A 20559-nucleotide genomic window follows, 5' to 3' on the forward strand; every position below is an offset into this window, starting at 1 on the left:
CGGTAAAAGTCATTGCTCAATTTGCAATGACCTTTAGCAACTCTATTCTTTCTACATATGGCCCTTAGATATTTTTTTTTATTTGTCGTTCTTGCTTATCATTCTTTAACTTGCTGAAAATTACTTTCATTTTTTTTTTTGCATGTTTATTCAATTGATAATGCTATGGTATTCGCGAAAATTCACATTAAAGGAAAGTCCATCTGAAATATTTGAGCGAGGGCAGTTAGATATTGTCCAGTATATCACTACCCTAAGAGGGGGTAGGGTGCCCATTTTCCTTCCTTATTCTCGGACTTTTGGAACCATTGCTAATATGCTGCCCCTTTCATTGCTTGTAACCTCTATCATGTGATATGCCTTATAGGTAACTAGAATATTTAATTTTATTAAATTGTTTTGCAGAAAGAGCATTTCTATGTCTATTTTAATAAAGAGCTAGAAGATTTTTATCACAGAACGCAAACCCCTTAAAATACATATTTTTTCAGAGAAAGCCATGATTGGAAAATAATTTGCTTTTTTTTTTGTACGGGTGGGCGGGTTAGGAGTGAAGTCTCTCCCCGTCTAATAATAACACAACCTCATGCACTTGAAATGTAAAAACTATAGCAAAGACTACATGAGGTTTTTGCGTAATGCGAAAGTACAGAATTTCTTCTTTTTTTAAATTGTTTATTGAAGTAAGACTTTAGTGTGGGTGGATGAACCCACCCCATTCACCCATTTACAGAAGAGGTCCACGGTGTCACATAAAAAGATCACGATTTGCATGCATGGCTTACTTCCAAAGCACATTCCTGAACGAAACCCATCCTCAATATGAGAGTAATAGATATAAAAATGTTATCCTTGCTGAAAAGAAAACTGATGGTTTTCATTCAGTGTCATCACTTCATCAGCACATCCTCGGTTGAAGCAGCCCAATTTATCTTTTTACAGCCTAATCTGATTCCTAGTTTGTCTTTGAAGAACATATGAAGAGCCCATTACAGACTGCCAGAGACTCCTTTTCACTTCCTCAATGTCATTAAAATTGAGCAGTCATTAAATCACTATTTATCTTTCTGTCTCTTTGAATTTTTCCCTTCAAATTTGGAGATTGTGTTAATATTTGCTGTTGTGTACAGTGGGAGATGGAGATCTTCTCAGATATCTATTAACTCTTTTAATAGCTCATATTTAGGTGCTTTGCTGAATAAACCAAGAACTGTGTACACAGTGTTCTTAAGAGAGTGGCTCTTAGAGAGGGATTGTAGACTGAATTTCAAACAATTTTCCTATTATTTAATGAAATGCATACTTTCTGAACGATGGTAAAAAAAAAGTGCCACTCGTGGTAAATATGCTGAGTGATTCCAAGGACAGAACATTTAGTTAAGAGTAAAAGAGTGACAAAGTTATTGAATTCTGGTCAATGTTCCAGGAAGCTCACATTGTGGTTTTCTCAGGCAAATTTGCTGAAGTGTGCCAGAAATATCGAGCAGGATGCATAAGAGCTAGATGTTAGAAATGGGATTTCTGGTTGGCTAGGGCTTGCGCCAAAGCCAGGCAGAAACCACCACTCTAGTCAGGGCAAGGAAGGTACACGCCAAAGATAACCCCTGCTCACCCCCTTGGTAGCTTGGCACGAGCAGTCAGGCTCATCTCTGAGGCAATGTGTAAAGCGTTTGCGCGCGCACCCAGCAACAATACCCAAGGCCCACCACAAAGGAAACTCCACACAAGGTATTCTATAAAAATAGCCTTTGTATTATACACAACACATTAGATAAAAACACACACTCTACAATGTGCCAGTAGGCATGGGCAGAATTTACAAGGGATTATATGTACAGGGGACAGGGCCACATGGACCACTGTCAGGAATTAGCACTTCTTAGAAATAGGAATAATACTTTAGACCATAGCACTTACAATCACTGTAGCACTAAAATAGAACATGTAGCACCCAACCAGTAACTACTGGTAAGAAGTAAGTATCACCTACGCAACCCTAACCACCTTAGGAAAATATCGCGCAGGGAACTAGGACCTCACTAGCACCACCTGTACTAGGGAGAAAACAACCACCTAAGTATCACAATACCTATAGTGGTAAACGCACATTACACATGATGCATCACAACACATTCAGAGGTGTAGGGAAGGAAAACACATGATGCATAAAGACATTCAGCGGTGTAAAAGGCACATGACGCATAAAAATACATTCAGCGGTGCAGGTTTGGAGCAATAGCGCAAAACTCACATGAGCCACTACCTGTGGCAGTCCCTAGGCCAACTGGCCTTGTCGGGGCTAGGACGCCCAGCGTCCAACAAAGTCAGGGGCGAGACTGCGCAGGAGGCGCAGTCCAAAACTCAGAGTCAGGGCAAGACTGCGCACGCAGTCAGGGCAAAGCGCCACGGGCCCCAACCTAAACGTTGCAGCTGCCCACTAAGTGCTGGGCAGCTGTGGAAAACGAGCGTGGGCACCACTGTGCCTTTTAAATCAATCGGTCGCCCTTGGAACCTCTCTGGGCTCTAAACAAATGAAATGCCCCCTAGAGCCTGTCAGGGCTCTAAACAACTTTGTGGGGCAAGGGGGGAGCGGCCCGCTGCCATCGGGGGCCGCTCTACCATGGAAGAGCTGGTGCCCCGTTCGTTGGAGTCCCGCTCGGGGGACTCGTTAACAAATAATGCCCCCGCAAGCGTGGGGGCCTCGTGGGCTCTCAAAACAATGGGCCCCTTCGTTGGAGCCTCTCGGGGGCTCAAGGACTCTGCCCCCTTTGTTGGAGCCTCACTCGGCTCTAGAAGCACTGCCCCCAGACGTCGGAGTCCTCCTCAGGGACTCGAGAAACAAATGACAGGCCCCCTAGACCTCTGAGTCCCACACAGGGGACTCTTTGGGATGCGGGCCTCGTCTTTGGAGCGCACTCGCGCTCCCAGCCAGTGCGCACACGGAGTCCCATCCAGCCCTTCCACACTCACCGGGCTGGGGCTTGGTGACTCCCGCGTCGCCTCTGTTCTCTCGGTTCCGGCCGCACTCGTCAGCCCTTCTCCTCAGGGCCCCGGGGCGCAGGGTAGGCTCCTGCCGGCTCCGGGGCTTTCAATCAAACCGCCAGTCTTCGGTGGGAGGCGGGGTAGGCTCCCGCCCTCCTACTTCCTGATCCGGTTGTTCCGGCGGCCCGCCTGACTTCCTGGATGTCCCGGGCTGCAGCGGTGATTTTTAAATCTTGGCAATGAGAGGGGTAGGCTCCCTCGTAGATGCGGTATACGGCGGGGTGGGCACCCGCCGTAAGAATAAGCAAATAAGCGGGGTGGGCACCCGCAAGCACACCACTATGCGGGGTGGGCACCCGCCAATTAAATAATTAATTAAGCGGGGTGGCTCCCGCTCGATCGGAAAAGACGGGGCAAACGCCGGGTGGGCACCGGCTTTCAGCAATAAAGCGCTCCTGAGCGCTACAGGCAAATCCAAGCGCTTTGGGGGAAAGAAAAGCGCTTCCAGGCGCTTAGGGGTGCCAGTAAACACCTAAGTCCAGCAAAGTTCTTCCCTGCATGCAGCAGGGCAGGGGTGGGGGGCAAGGCTGGACCCAGAGCCAGCTCACTGGGCCTCCAGGCAGGGAGGTAGTCCAAGTGGCGGTCCTCTGGTACAGCAGCAGCAGCAGCCCCCCTCAGGTAAGATCCTGGCAGAGAACAGTTTCTGTGGGGACACAGCCCCATTTTTATACACTAAAACCCTTTGTTCTGGGTTCAGGGTGAGGGGGAAAACCAGTCGCAGCTGGTTGGGGAGCACCCTTGATGTGCTCAGCCCCTCACTCTATTCACTGGCAGGGCTAGGGTCGTCAGTCGCACCACAGGGGGCGGAGCCAGCATTGTGTGGGGAAAGTCCTGCCCTATTCAGGTCTAAGGTGCACTCCTACCCAGCCATCAGCATGCTAATCTCACACTCACCACTGGGGCAGACCCAACCAGACTCCTGGAGCCAGGCTCACCAGCCAGCTCCAGCCAATCACACGCCAGACACACTGCACACAGAAGTGCCCACTTCTAGAAGTGGCACTTCCACACTAGGTACATGCACGCCGCACACCTCATCGCGCAGCATTCACTCACACGAGTCCGCACATACCAAATTCGGGCCTGCACACCCCACGCATCAGGAACTACTAGGGACACATACATTCCCCATGCATTCCTATGGGAGGGCAGGCCTATCTCACCACATGCACTCAGAGCGCGCACGCACTTTACCCTGGGACACAGGGAAAGTGCGCAGAAACCAAAAAAATCACCACACCAAGTCACCAATAAAAAGCAAAAAGTTCAGGGGTGAACCTGCCAGAAGGGCCAAGTCCAACACAACCCCCTTCCAGCCAAAACGCAGGGCAGACCAATCACCACCGTGATGAACTTCCCTGCTTGGGGCGATAGAACACGGACGCGGGCCCGCAACTGCAGGGACACCCTCCGGTTCTACGCCACGGTGAACCCATGGAATTCTTTCTAACACCACTGTCTGGACCAACTGGGCTACCCCACTGGTACTCCCAAGCTGTCCGCGGCCAAGACCAGGCCCTAGGCCACCCAGGTGCCACCGGTCCTTGCCTAATCACAGAGTGGGGGGTAGTAACCCCTGGCACATAGCGGCCATTCTCCACTCTTCCTCTCTGCAAGACAGGACTAGACTGCCACTGGTTCTCCAGCCTAGGGTCTACACCTTCAGGCGGACCAGGAGTCTCAGGGAAGGCTCTCCTCCCCCCACCTCTTCTCCTAGGGTTCCTCCTCCTCCGGCGAGGGGTACACCTAGAACGCCATTCCAACCCAGGGTTTAACCCCTCAGGTTGTACCGGGGCCAGAGGTGGGCTCTCCCACCCTCTGCACCCCCTTCCAAAGCCCCGCTCCCTACCAACCGGGGCGGTATCTCGGAAGAAGAACTGGTCGGGACGCTGGTTACAGACGTCCCACCCTTCAGGTCAGGCTGATCCCGAACCTGGCCTTCCAACCTCCGGCCTAGAACCTTTGGTGGAATAATTGCCTGGCACTCCAGGACTTCTGGGGATTTCCACTCCATCCCCCTGAGGCTATCAAATGACACATATGTCGAGCGACTGTCTGTCTGGCGCTGATCTCCCGTCCCCTGTCCACCTGACAGTGCGCGGAGATCCCCCAGAACAGAAGTGGTGCCACCCTGGCCACTACACGGGATCCTAGCCCAACTGGGTAGTCCCTGACCCACAGGCTCTTCCACTGGGGAACTCATCCCCCAATCACTCCTCACACTGGACTCCTGTACCCTCCCTACCGGAGCGGTACTGCCAGACTCTAGAACCACAGGAGCCCTGGTTATAGGTGCTCCAGGTCCTCTACACACTAAGAGATCTTCCTCAAGTGGAGTAACAGGACAGCCTAGGTCCCCAACTTGGTGTTCCCTCATGAAACCATCCAAGTCCTGAGGCAGGGTTTCGGGCGTCTGGGGACCCTCGGTCACCCCCTCACTCCTGCTCCACTGAGCCAGGCAGTGAGCCCCTACACCCTCCTCGCTATCCTGGGACCTAGCTGGGCTACACTGAGCCTCCTCCACCACGCTGAGCTGGAGGATCTCTGACCCACTATTGTTGGAATCACTCACTAATGACTCTAGTAGAGGACCTCTAGCACTTTCCCAGCGCTCTGCTTCCTCTGCAAGTTCCCATGGACAAAAAGAGCCATACCTCAACAGGTGTTGGCGCAACCCGGGATAACAACTACTGAGCATCTGCTCTTTGATAATCATATTGAGTACTCCATCCAAATCCTGCTCCGGGTTAAACACCAGCCAGTCCACCAGTGCATCATGACATTCCTCCACAGCCTCCTCCCAAGACTGGTGAGACAGCTTCTTACTGCTCCTGAACTTCAACCTACATTCCTCCTCTCGGGAACAAGGTACCACACTCGGGGAACTGGGACTGGGACTCTCTGTACTGCACTTTATATCGCTGCCACCACTGGACTCCACCCTCACTGGGGAATCCAGAAAACTACCACTGTGCTCAGGGGACAGGGAAAGGGATGAGGCGCTATCTCCTACGCTGGACCCAGCAAGGGACTCCCTACCTACGGGGTCCTCACTCTCTACTGGCGTCCAGGTACTGTCATTTTCTTCTGAATCTTCAGGGCTCCCCACAGACCCACCACCCTCCAGGTGTGAGGCCCGGGCCCTTTCTTCCTCACTGCGCTCACGTTCCCATTCACCTGCTTGCCATCCAATCATGTGGTTCTTCAGTTCGTACACAGTGTCTGACTCTCTCACCCCTATGTTTCTCTCTCTACAGAACCTTTCCAACTCCTGCATACTGTAATAAACTAGATCACTGGGATCAAAAGCAGGCTCCATTCTGGCAGACGTTCTAGAGAGAAGATCACACAGGGAACCCAGGGGTCTGAGCTTAACACAGGAGCACACAATTCACAAAAAGGATTCAGCAAGCTCTCTATCCCAGAGAACTCACACTCACTTGCCTAGTGCCACACACCATTCATCCACACACAACCCTCCCCTCGGACTGGTAAGGCAGTTTCTACCACCCCTGATTCCTCAACCTGACCACCACGTGACACAGGTACCAACTCTGGGCGCAGGGCGGGGGACAAATGTACTGGACACTATTACGCTGCCACCACTGGATCCCACCCTCTGGTGAATCCAGAAAACACAATGCACTTGGGGGGGATGATCTACCCTCCCGAGCTAGGGACACCTAACTCACAGTGCACAAAAACACATTTCCAAAGAAATAACAATTAAAAACAAACTTAGAACAATAATCCCTATACCATGTGATTTATCTAATGCAGAGTTTTGTAGTGCGGCCAGTTGCTGCTGCGGTACAGCGCAAACGCAAGTCCAAATCCCACCGCTGATCACCAATGTTAGAAATGGGATTTCTGGTTGGCTAGGGCTTGCGCCAAAGCCAGGCAGAAACCACCACTCTAGTCAGGGCAAGGAAGGTACACGCCAAAGATAACCCCTGCTCACCCCCTTGGTAGCTTGGCACGAGCAGTCAGGCTCATCTCTGAGGCAATGTGTAAAGCGTTTGCGCGCGCACCCAGCAACAATACCCAAGGCCCACCACAAAGGAAACTCCACACAAGGTATTCTATAAAAATAGCCTTTGTATTATACACAACACATTAGATAAAAACACACACTCTACAATGTGCCAGTAGGCACGGGCAGAATTTACAAGGGATTATATGTACAGGGGACAGGGCCACATGGACCACTGTCAGGAATTAGCACTTCTTAGAAATAGGAATAATACTTTAGACCATAGCACTTACAATCACTGTAGCACTAAAATAGAACATGTAGCACCCAACCAGTAACTAATGGTAAGAAGTAAGTATCACCTACGCAACCCTAACCACCTTAGGAAAATATCGCGCAGGGAACTAGGACCTCACTAGCACCACCTGTACTAGGGAGAAAACAACCACCTAAGTATCACAATACCTATAGGGGTAAACGCACATTACACATGATGCATCACAACACATTCAGAGGTGTAGGGAAGGAAAACACATGATGCATAAAGACATTCAGCGGTGTAAAAGGCACATGACGCATAAAAATACATTCAGCGGTGCAGGTTAGGAGCAATAGCGCAAAACTCACATGAGCCACTACCTGTGGCAGTCCCTAGGCCAACTGGCCTTGTCGGGGCTAGGACGCCTGGCGTCCAACAAAGTCAGGGGCGAGACTGCGCAGGAGGCGCAGTCCAAAACTCAGAGTCAGGGCAAGACTGCGCACGCAGTCAGGGCAAAGCGCCATGGGCCCCAACCTAAACGTTGCAGCTGCCCACTAAGTGCTGGGCAGCTGTGGAAAACGAGCGTGGGCACCACTGTGCCTTTTAAATCAATCGGTCGCCCTTGGAGCCTCTCTGGGCTCTAAACAAATGAAATGCCCCCTAGAGCCTGTCAGGGCTCTAAACAACTTTGTGGGGCAAGGGGGGAGCGGCCCGCTGCCATCGGGGGCCGCTCTACCATGGAAGAACTGGTGCCCCGTTCGTTGGAGTCCCGCTCGGGGGACTCGTTAACAAATAATGCCCCCGCAAGCGTGGGGGCCTCGTGGGCTCTCAAAACAATGGGCCCCTTCGTTGGAGCCTCTCGGGGGCTCAAGGACTCTGCCCCCTTTGTTGGAGCCTCACTCGTCTCTAGAAGCACTGCCCCTAGACGTCGGAGTCCTCCTCAGGGACTCGAGAAACAAATGACAGGCCCCCTAGACGTCGGAGTCCCACACGGGGGACTCTTTGGGATGCGGGCCTCGTCTTTGGAGCGCACTCGCGCTCCCAGCCAGTGCGCACACGGAGTCCCACCCCAGCCCTTCCACACTCACCGGGCTGGGGCTTGGTGACTCCCGCGTCGCCTCTGTTCTCTCGGTTCTGGCCGCACTCGTCAGCCCTTCTCCTCAGGGCCCCGGGGCGCAGGGTAGGCTCCTGCCGGCTCCGTTGCTTTCAATCAAACCGCCAGTCTTCGGTGGGAGGCGGGGTAGGCTCCCGCCCTCCTACTTCCTGATCCGGTTGTCCCGGCGGCCCGCCTGACTTCCTGGATGTCCCGGGCTGCAGTGGTGATTTTTAAATCTTGGCAATGAGAGGGGTAGGCTCCCTCGTAGATGCGGTATACGGCGGGGTGGGCACCCGCCGTAAGAATAAGCAAATAAGCGGGGTGGGCACCCGCAAGCACACCACTATGCGGGGTGGGCACCCGCCAATTAAATAATTTATTAAGCGGGGTGGCTCCCGCTCGATCGGAAAAGACGGGGCAAACGCCGGGTGGGCACCGGCTTTCAGCAATAAAGCGCTCTTGAGCGCTACAGGCAAATCCAAGCGCTTTGGGGGAAAGAAAAGCGCTTCCAGGCGCTTAGGGGTACCAGTAAACACCTAAGTCCAGCAAAGTTCTTCCCTGCATGCAGCAGGGCAGGGGTGGGGGGCAAGGCTGGACCCAGAGCCAGCTCACTGGGCCTCCAGGCAGGGAGGTAGTCCAAGTGGCGGTCCTCTGGTCCAGTAGCAGCAGCAGCCCCCCTCAGGTAAGATCCTGGCAGAGAACAGTTTCTGTGGGGACACAGCCCCATTTTTATACACTAAAACCTTTTGTTCTGGGTTCAGGGTGAGGGGGAAAACCAGTCGCAGCTGGTTGGGGAGCACCCTTGATGTGCTCAGCCCCTCACTCTATTCACTGGCAGGGCTAGGGTCGTCAGTCGCACCACAGGGGGCGGAGCCAGCATTGTGTGGGGAAAGTCCTGCCCTATTCAGGTTCTAAGGTGCACTCCTCCCCAGCCATCAGCATGCTAATCTCACACTCACCACTGGGGCAGACCCAACCAGACTCCTGGAGCCAGGCTCACCAGCCAGCTTCAGCCAATCACACGCCAGACACACTGCACACAGAAGTGCCCACTTCTAGAAGTGGCACTTCCACACTAGGTACATGCACGCCGCACACCTCATCGCGCAGCATTCACTCACACGAGTCCGCACATACCAAACTCGGGCCTGCACACCCCACGCATCAGGAACTACTAGGGACACATACATTCCCCATGCATTCCTATGGGAGGGCAGGCCTATCTCACCACATGCACTCAGAGCGCGCACGCACTTTACCCTGGGACACAGGGAAAGTGCGCAGAAACCAAAAAAAATCACCACACCAAGTCACCAATAAAAAGCAAAAAGTTCAGGGGTGAACCTGCCAGAAGGGCCAAGTCCAACACTAGAGATGAAGAAGATTATGCCTATGTAAATGTAAATATACAAGCTAACATTTGATGACCTTTGTACCAGTAAATCAAGGCTGACAATTGGAGTTTCATTGTAAAGCTTATTTTCATTTTGAACTAGGGGCAGGGTCTTGGCATAAAGATTTATACCAGTGGAAATATTTTTTTCCCAATATTCTACTGTGATCTGGCAGGGCAAAGGCATAAAGGAGCCTATTTGTGAAGGTATTTTGGAACATGTTAGGCCTATATGTACAAAGCCATGTAGCCATTTCTTGATGGACTGAATCACTGTTTCAGGCCGGTAAGAAATGCTAAACAGGCTTTTCATATGTACAAAAGCAGAATTGCAGTCTCAAATTGCAATTTCAACCCCATAGAAATCGCATTGTGTGATTACCAAAATAGGAAATCGCAAATAGGGATTTTCTATTAACGATTTCCTATGCACGTGTACAAAATATTTCCTGAATGCAAAATGGGCATTTAGGAACTACTTTTACAATCAAATCCGATTCAATGGTAGCCATATGCAAACCTTGTGCAGTGCCATGTGCGCACTTGCCTCGAGGGCATTGGAGTGCTTTGCACGTGCATCCCTTTTGTTTCTTTTTAGATGTAAGGGGGCACTAGGCCCATAGGTACGATAGTTTTTGCATTTAAAATGCAAAATCATTTGTTTGGTATGAGTGGTTTTGCATTCCCTAAATAGTGATTTCCTAATAGCAATTGCAACTCTGTAGGAATTGCTATTTGGAAATCGCTATTTTTGTACGTTCCATTTTGCATTTTTCTAAATAACGATTTGTTAGGATTCACTATTTAGGAAATGTTAAATGGAAGTTTCATACATATGCCCCTTAAAGTAGTTCTCCTGCTGTACTATTTTATCTACTCTTGAATACTTTTGTGAATTATCCTCAAAACGTCTTAAATTGGAATAAAATAGCAATCAATATACAGGGAATATTAATTTACAATGAGTCCAAGTAGAACAGGCTATGCCTTCTTTGCACGTCTCCTAATAGGGAGTCGGATAGTTTTGGGCCTACTCATAAAAGCAAGTTGAAGTACAAAAATCCACTTGTAGTACAACTTACCATACTCATAAATCCTTTTGTGAATCGGACCAATAGTGATTGGAGTAGGACAGGCTGTAGTAGAAGTTTGACCCAATCAATAAAGCTACATTCTCATTGCATATTTTCTGGAGCTCTAGTTTCATAAGCCATATAAGTCTTCACAATATGTTTGAAATCGGTTCCATTGCCACATATTGGTTTGGCTTGGAGAACACACTGACCAGGGCCAGATGGGCATTTCCCGTGGGATGGAAGCATGGGGGCCAGTTTTCAAGGGGTGTGGGCCGGTTTTGTTACTGGGGGCCAGTTCTGCAGCAGTGCTGCAAACCCGACCCCTGTAATAAATGCGGTAGCAGTGCTGCATCTCACTAGAACCCCCTCTCGCCCCCACCACGGGCTAGGTGGCCATAATTGCCAGGGCTGGATTGTGTTCTCAGTCCGGCCCTGACACTAACTGAACTTACTGGGTTGAAAATGTCTCAGACATGAAGGTGCTGCCTAGGGACAGAATAGGATACGCGGTCTGCAAGCCACTGCAACTCACTCTCATACGCCGTTCCGGATAGGATGTCCTATGCGAGCCAATGCCTTTGATCAGCCACAGTTCAAGGATGAGTCTGATGAAGGCTCAGCGCTTTAGAGCTAGACCAAAGAGAGCCCTCAGATAGCTTTTGATCTAGGCATGGTGTGGTACCCCCAAATCTGAATGATCCAGGGCAGACTGAATCCGAACCCCTATAAAAGTGTCGTAGCTCTTCCTGGTATTCAGCTAGTAATGTGCGGCTGTTTATCAGCCCGAGTGGTATAACTCAGTATGATGGCGGCCCACGCAGAATGGATGAGGGACCTCAAAGGGTCCCACATCTCACAGATATTCATTGGGCTCGGGCTGAATGGGGCCCCCTTGAATGTCTGGGGGGCCTGCATGATTGGGAGCCCCACTGCGCCACAGGATCTGCAGGGCCTTTGTTACCCCCTGATCAGCCCCTTACTCTAATGAACTGAAGTGGAAGCAGTCAGGTTCCCTTAATGTTTCAAACAATGCTTCTGAATGTTGGATGATTGTGTTTCTTAATAAATATTGACAAAAAGGATCTTGCTTTTTGTCATTTGTTAAACAATGTTAGATTTATATAACGTTATGACTTATTGTGGGAAGATGAAGGCCAGCTATGTATTGATGTATAAAACTATAAAATCTTAAAAGCCTGTACTTTCTTTTTCACGTGCTAATGTAAGATGGTAAGCAAACAATATTTGTAAACAAAGCATGTCTGATTCTATACAATGCAGGTCTATATGACTGTGGTTTGTGGCTTGCATTTGGTGTGGCATTACATCTCCCTAAAGCGTATGCTGCTTGTCAGCCTTTGTCACCTTACCGCACATTTCTGCGGGTGCAGGTGAACTATATTGGTTAACACTGGGTGGAATACACAGAGCTCTATGTGGGTTTATACCAGGCCAGAGGTGGCAGAGTTAACACTAGGGTGTCACAGAAACCAAAACAATGGGGTAGCACTGGACTCCTTTGGGATCTCTTGCACTTTGCTTTATGCCTTCTGGTTCATTACAGTAGATTTCCTTTTAGTTATCACAGATTGCTGAAATCCCTGTAAATACTCTCAGAAAAAGTCCTCCTGAAGCCCAACAATAATGGCAAACTTTGACACAGATGATTACAGATGAAATATTTGGCCCTTAATGCCAGGCACTGGCTAAATATGTTAACGCTCTTCCTAAAATGTATTTAGTTGCCAAATAGCATTAAAACCTATTATATATTCGGTTTCCCATCTTGCAAAGCACAGCGTTCTCTCCTTGTACATAATGTCAACATTGGGGGAGGGGCAGGCAGGGTTGGGAGAGAAATAGGACCATCCACTGCCTGATATCTGATGCAGATTAGATATTTTTGCATCTCAATGAACACATTAAAACACCCTTCATACTCTGCTTCGGTAGCAAAGGTCACAGACTGCTAATGAGCCTGGAGCGCCCTGGATTTCTGCTGAGAAAGACTGCTGAGAGCTAAAAGGAAAATGAGGATCCCTGATTACTGTAGGAAATGAATTGTGGTGCAGTAGGACACTTATCAGAAACATGACTTTTCCAGAAAACATAAAAGCAGTTGTTTGTTTGGGGTAGGCATTTGGCGGCCTGACCATTATCTGGCCTGATGTTAAAATCAGTCCACTCTAAGTGTGACGAATTAATCACGTTTTATGCTTCTCTAGGAAGTGCTGCTCCACGTTAGGCTTACACTTTGCATAAACACGGCTTTAGTTATGGGATTACAAAGATGCATGGGAGAGTCTGCATGGGTGGGTCTGTAAGCACCATAGGGAAAACCAAGGTGGGTCATTTACAAAAGACTGCTAGCCTGCATAGGTGTACATGAAAATTCCCAATCAACACGATGCATAAAGTTCTATCTCGGAACATATGTGTCTCACTGCAGACTTAAGGCCTTATTTACAATATTTTGCCGCAGGCGTTCATGTTGTGCTGCCCTGCGGCAAAAGAAAAGGGCACAAATCCATTGTTTCTATCAGATACTACTCATTCCTGTCCTTTTCCCCTGCTCTGGCGCACAATGGGCTGCCGTGTGCCAATGCAGGCACCTGTGCGCCATGGTGCGAGGGTGCCTACTTTGCAGAGATGATTGTTTTTTTGCAGGAAGGGAAATCTTCCTGCACAAAAACAATTGCAAGAGGCCTTTTCCTCTGTGTATGTGCGCTGCAGAATGTAGCACACATAGAAACAGGAAAATCGAAGAAAAATAAAGGTATTTCTCCTCGTTGCACCTCCATTATGCCCCCACTGGAGAGGCATACATTTCTGGCACTTCCTCAAAGTTATAATTTCTCATAAATCTGGGACAGTGCCAAAAAGACATGGCTGATGCCATCAACATTTGTGCATTTAGGTTATAGGGCGTTTACGTTAGAGGGCTCTCAAGTAGCAGCGCCATGAACTCATAGCGCTGTGGCCATAATTGCATCCCATTTACCACTAGGCAGGTGATGTGGCTGCACTCGTATGTGAATGTGGTTTTGTTCCATAAGTACCCTATGCAAAGCAAGAAACAAAAGTTTGCATTCCATGGCTCATTGTATATATCATTGATAGAATACATTGGGACAGCAATGCTGGCTGGGACCTCTCTGTCCCCCACAGCAACCAAGCTCTAGCTCAGACCTGCCCCAAGGCAATGAGATGTTAGTAGGGTGCAGATGTCACACCACCCTCTGAATGTGTGTTATCCTAACATTTTCCATGCCACACTCCTGGTCACGCCTGAAGGGGATAAGTGTTAAGCATGTATGTGTGCACGCATATCTATAAGGTAAGCGTAACACCTTTTCCATGAGAACAATGACTTTCTTAATGAATGCACACATTTTGCTTTTCATTCGTACGTGCACTAACAAAGATTACTAAAAAAATCTTTTGTGACTCGGCCCCTTTGGTACGGTTTACAGTTTCTCCCGAACTCTAATGTATTTCTGCATTTCCAAACTAACAGACCAACCTATTCTCGAGGGTGAATTGAGAATCATGGCTGAATGTCTTGGAAGAAAATGTTTTTTTTAAAAATCTAATTGTTATTGAGTAACTTTTTTTCTGCAGCACACCAAGAAAAATATGACTTTGCTTCCCTATGGTATTAAATGTTCTTTTCAATTTCGTTTCAATGAACAGTGTACCCCAATATGTATTCTTAAGAGAGTGCTAGTAACTACACGTTTGGTTAGACATACAATTTAATTTCAATGCTGTTCTCTTTTTATTTGCTTATTCCTGCCTGTGGCCATGCCAACCTTGCCCAATGTTTCCACCGTAGCCATAGTTCCTTCCCTGCCACCCACTAGCCCGGATACCCTTGTGCCATCCACCTCTCTGATGTACTCCTCTCCTTGTCCTCCAGCTCTCCCAAGCTCCAGTGTCCTTCCCTCCGCTCCCCGAGATGTGGTCCCTGTCTTGGTCTCAAGTCGGTTTGTGCGTCTCAGCTGGCGGCCGCCTGCGGAAACCAAAGGAAACATTCAGGCGTACACCGTCTTCTTCTCCAGAGAAGGTGCCAACAGGTAGGTCTGCGAAGGCATGCTCTGTCCTGTGTGATTGCTGCACCCCTTTAAACATACTGTAACTGTCATCGAGTTCATTTGCATAGCAACTGTCACCGAGCTCATTTGAATAGCAACTGTCACTGAGCTCATTTGCATAGCACGATGCTGAAAAAACAAATCATCGTTTGGGCAATGGCAGCCAATACCATATCAGATCCAACCATGGGCAAACTCAGGGCTGGACTTGGGAACCAAACGCAGCACTGGCAAAAATGCTCAAATCAGCCCACTCCCTTCTTCATCTCATGCTATCACTCTCTCGCCATCCGTCAATACTCTCTCTCCCGTCTCCTCGCTCTCTGATTACTTTCTCTCTACCATCTCCTCCCCTCCCCTCCCCTGCCTCTCCTTCTCTCCTTAGTGATAATGACGTTTACCCCTGCTTGATGCAATTAATCTCAGGGAACTGGAGAAAGTGGCAAAGGCACCAGAGCGCCCCCTGGGCTTTCAAAACTGTACTGCAAGGACTCCAGCCCACCAGGAAAATACCTGGTGGAATAAAAGCCAAAGCAACAAGATGATGGATGGAGTGCTGAAACATTTCAACCACTCAGCCCGTCAAGAGATTTAGGTTTAATTCATCATGCTTTTGCTCACTATGTCACCCTAGTTTGGACCCAGCCATATGCAAATCAGTCTTGGGAACAGTCCAGCCCGACCTGCCAGGCCAGGTCCTCCCTTGACCTGGAACAAGCATCCTGGGGCCGGTTTTAGGGTATCGCCCCTCACCAGCCAGGACAGATTGAATCCTCTATTTGCACTCACTGCACACAATGTCCTAAGAAGCACATGCTTTTTTTTCTTTGCATGAAAGTCGCATTTGGTGTTAAGATTTAAATTGAAGTGACACTGGTGTCAAATCGTAATTTTCATGCCGCAGAGCAATTGTTTTACTTAGTGATTGTGGAACTTGTTAAGTCTGTAAAAATGAGTCTCACTTCGACATGAGACTTGCCTTCCGAAGTGTCATCTTTTTATGAATTGAAGACAGAAGCAATTAAATTCAGCTGTAAACAGCAACTACAAAATATGTGTGCGCTTTTCAGCTTAGTGAAAATAAGTACGTTTTTGTAAAAAGTCCAAAAACGCGGGTTGCAAGTCAATTACATGCTGTGCCCCATCATCTGACATTCGAGGTGTGAGCTTCTCACATTACCTGAAGTCTTGACTCCTATTTTTAGGAGCACGACCTTAGGGCTAGTTTAGTCACGTGTCTGATTTAGTTTTCCTTTTATCGTCACACTTTTTACTGTGATAACCTATTGCTTGAAGCACTTGAGTACCGAGGGGCATATTTACAAGCCCCTTGCGCCACTTTTGCGTCACTTTTAACATGGGAAAAGTGACGCAAAAGTGGCGCAAGAGGCTTGTAAATAGGCCCCCGAGTACTTAGAAAAGCACTTCTCATGCTCATTAAATGTGTTTATTGAACGATTATTTATGTTAAGACATTTATTGTTTTTTTGTATGTTCCCAGGAACCCCAGTCTTATTACCACCATTTGCACGTAGCGTGTTATCGAGCTAACTAACTTTGTTAACTAGTCTAGTTTGTGTGGTTCATGGAACAAGGGCCTGTCTGTCTCTGTTTTTCAGAATTACAGGTACATTCAGACTATCATAGGCCTTTGAGAGACTTTATCAGAGTCATGACACTGTTGTCTTAATCCGTTTGTAGTTGTGATGGTTGTTTTATTTAAAAATGAAAAATATTATTTTTTCACGACAAAATATTGACTCGTGTATTTTGTGTATTATTGAGAGGCAGGAGAAGAAGGGCCATCAGCAAAGAGACTGATTTGGATTCAAAGATAAACAATGTATCCAACAATGTATCCAAGGTCTGAGATTCCTTTCGAATCATGTGGTGTTATGTGGAGTGTTCATACTTGACTACATAAAGAAAGTTAATTTCTGAGTGAATTATTTCTACTCATTTCTACTCACTCGAATAATAAGTGTTGGCATTTTAGCACATAGTAAAGAATAAAGTGAACTACTTATCCTTGATACGAAGCAACATGGTATCTGTTCTTAAACAGTAGACCAGCTTTTAGTGTTTGAAATTGAAACAATATCTGTTTGTACCAGAGTGCCAATATTTCTAGGTCAGTGTATTGTAATGTAATGAGTGCCCATAAATCACGAAAACCCAATTAGCATCCAAAAACATTAGTGTGCATATCCCATTAAAATAAATGTGGACACCATTAATGTTCTTGGAGGCTGATACAATGAGCAATAATTAAATACGACTAGATGCATACGGAAATGCCAAAAGCGTACATACCACTAAACTGGGAAACATATTTACAATGCAGGCAATACCTACTGTTATTTGGGAGACATTTATGACATTTGAACATGTAGAGCAAACGCATTGAACATGTGGTGATAAATGCAGCCTTTACCTGCATGTAGTTGTCAAGAATGTGTGGGTGTGTGTTAATAGCGTTATTATTGGTATGCTGCTTCACCAATTGTCCTTTGACGTCATAATATGACCTCACAGTGAGATTCCAAATGCTTAGGCTTGTAAACTAACAGCTGTTAATGCCCTAAGCAGAAGGCAACTCAGCTACTCCAGTCTTGCGATGTGTTCAAATACTGACTTGTGGTCCTTTCATTAAGTGTATAAATACAAACATATATGAATGTGGACATTATCCACAGATCTTTGCCTGCGTTCTGTGCCTTTATTAGCTCAGTAAAAGTATGACTCAAGGACAAAACTCCGAGAGGGCCAGTAGAGGTGTGGCACTGAGGTTGGGCTGTGAACAGCTGTTATTACCTTCATCTCCCATTTCTGATGGCATTCATTGCTGTTGTCTCCCTTCTCCCTGGTTATGTACCTCCACGTTTGGCTTGGGTCCATAACGGAAGAGAGATCATTTAGCAGCTGGTAATGCCCGCCGCAGAGGGCATTAGAGCTTAATTCTATGCTAGGGAGGCATATTCTGCCATAAAAAAAACACAAAGAGTGTGCCTTTGATATTGCATGTCCTGGAATTTCTCCCCACCAATTAATTAGAAACATCAGAATGGCCATGTGAAAGTAGAGGCAATTCAAAGAAAAAATTATTTTAAGTAGTAACAGTTTCAGTGTAGCAACTACATATCTCTGGTTAAATACCTGCATGTATTCTTGCACTGCAAATGTCCCCATGCTGAGATGAAATGTGGGATTCATAGCTGGCCCATAAACCCGGAGAGAGGAATCCCAGCAATCTCAAGATTTTCAAAGAGAAGGGGTTTTTAGTCAATTTCATATTTCAGTTTCCTTCTGCCCTAGTTCATCGAATCTTTGAAGAGATACTTTTCATCTTCAAACCCATGACAGAGAATGCTTCGCAAGATGTAATGTAAAGCACTCAGCCGAAAGTGGTACTTTCGGCTGTACTTAAGAGAAACTGTAATGTTCTTTCTTTGTAGATGTGCCAAGAAAAAGAAAATCTATGAGTAGTTGATTTTGTCCCCACCTACAAAGGGTTTGCTTTTGAGTGTTCACCTCCTTACAGGACACTATATTATATTTCCTAAGGATTAGTGAACTCTGCAAACAGCAAAAAGTAGAGGATTCTACTTGTTGAATACATTTGAAACCTTTAAGCATCACTAATAAATGAGGCTCTTGTAATTATTCCATATAGATGATGTAACATTATAGCAAGTGAACATGAGATCCTTCAATTTGATCATTTGATATATGTTTCCCACTTCCTGTCTCCCCTTCGCCACTGTTAAAAATAATATCCCCTCTGAAGAGGACTAGTTCCACAAATTTAGTATAAGGCCTCTAGCTTACCCTTCAACCAATGACTGTGCACCAACCGCTGTATTGTCCCATGCTATACCTAAATAATTGTCACTCAATGCATACTGTCCCTAAACATCTGGTGTGGCATTTCCTGCTCAAGGTTATCTGACGTCTGATGCCAGCCACTAACAACAAATGCAAAAATGTATTTTTCATCAAAATTTGCCTTTGAAATCTGAGGGTCCTTGCATTTGAGGTTTGTTAGGGTTTGAAGTCCGGTGAGTCGAGTCATTTTGAATTTCAAACTATCTAAGGATGAAAGGCATAAAGTGAATCAGCTATCATAAAGCTTCATCAGCATGCTTTGATCCACTGAGGATGGGGGAAGGGTATTTTTCCTACTCTTCTAACTGTGATCATGTTTGAGGGACAGTATTTTACATAACATTTGTTAGTAGTAATAATTACCCCTTTTTAGGCCGAGCGTGAGCCAGCGCACAAGCGCTGCTCTGCAAAGAGCTGTGGTAGTTGAGTACGGAGAGAAGCTTCGCCCACTCCCCGCCCTTATTAGGTCTCGCCTGAGCCAGCGCCTTAGTGCTGCTCTTGCGAGAGCTTTAGTAAACGGGGGGATTTGGAAGTGCAAACTAGTGCTTTCAGGCCTCCAAATAGAGTGCATGTGCGCCGGGCGCGCGCACCATTTGGCAGCCTGCGTGATCATTTTGCGGCCGCTTTGATGTTCTCAGTGAGCCGCGCGGCCACTGAGAACATCAAAGCGGCCGCGAAAGTGCTCACCATTTGCCACCCCCTCCCTTGGCAGCTCGGATTTTTTACTGACGGTTTGCATGTGTGGCTAGAGTGATTTCTTTACATGGGGTTCGTATTCTTTCACGGGCACGTTTTACTGACAAGTATTCATGCATCTCTCAGCGTTTCTACACCAAGCCTCGTTCATTAATTTCCTCTGACTTGGTGGTTTTGGTTTTGTTTATGTATTGTGTTCTGTTGAGACTGTTGTCTTACGTGACTATGTTGCTGGATAGCTGTGTACATGTTTGGCGAGGAAAGAATATATGTCGTAGCTCTTTTGTGGAATTGTTTTGAACTGCCGTTTGTCTGCGAGTTAATATTTTCTATGCGGTTTTAATGGGAGGGGTGTTATGTGTCTAGTTTAGGAGACATGATTCACTTATTCATGTTTCTTTTGTGTGCGGGCTTGTGCATACCTTGTGCAGTTCTTTTTTAACGGTGCTGTGTGCGTGTGTGCGGCTTGTGGCGATTACATTCCGGTTCAACAGTGTATCTTTTGTCGGCGCGTGTATTATAAAGAGTTAACTTTCGGTGACAATGTGCATGTGGGGCAGTATTTTGAGGACTTAAACTGGGGGGCACATTCCTTTGTGTGGATATCTTTTGACTTTTGAGATGGTCAATTTTACACAAGTGACTCTGCGTCTCTTCGGGCGGAGGGTGGTGTTCAGGTCCTTCATTTCTTTCCGCTATCAGAGCACTGGACAGAGCAGAGACCCTGCCAAGCCCTCAGCAGTGCCTACAGCTCCGTGCGATCGTCAGCACGAGAGTGACTCGCGGGAGCCGCCATGTTGCGCTTCTGCCGAAAACTGTTCACAGAGCTCTCGGATGGGGATGTACCACCCAACAATTCGTTACTCTCTTGTAGAGAAGTCCATATATGATCTTTATACCGCTGGACGGCGGTGGTTATGCAGGATATTTGACGGCGCGATCAATTTGTGCATTTATGTTCCAATGTGCACTGCTTACTAAAGGAAGCACATTTTATATATGTTCTGGGCAGGGAGTCACGTTTGATATATGTTCTGGGCAGATC

At 47.4% G+C, this 20559-nt stretch overlaps 1 protein-coding gene across 5 annotated transcripts in view; it reads left to right on the forward strand.

Moving 5' to 3' along the window:
- The window catches only part of DCC (DCC netrin 1 receptor), a 1201728-nt gene that overhangs the window by 836996 nt on the left and 344173 nt on the right, over window positions 1–20559 (forward strand). For all 5 annotated transcript variants that reach the window (XM_085629855.1, XM_085629864.1, XM_085629892.1 and 2 more), the window contains exon 8: window positions 14759–14915. In XM_085629855.1, coding sequence (XP_085485981.1) covers window positions 14759–14915 — 157 coding nt within the window. The remainder of the gene's footprint in view (window positions 1–14758; window positions 14916–20559) is intronic.

Source organism: Triturus cristatus, chromosome 2_1 (genome assembly GCF_964204655.1).
Source record: "Triturus cristatus chromosome 2_1, aTriCri1.1, whole genome shotgun sequence".
Taxonomy (NCBI): Eukaryota; Metazoa; Chordata; class Amphibia; order Caudata; family Salamandridae; genus Triturus; species Triturus cristatus.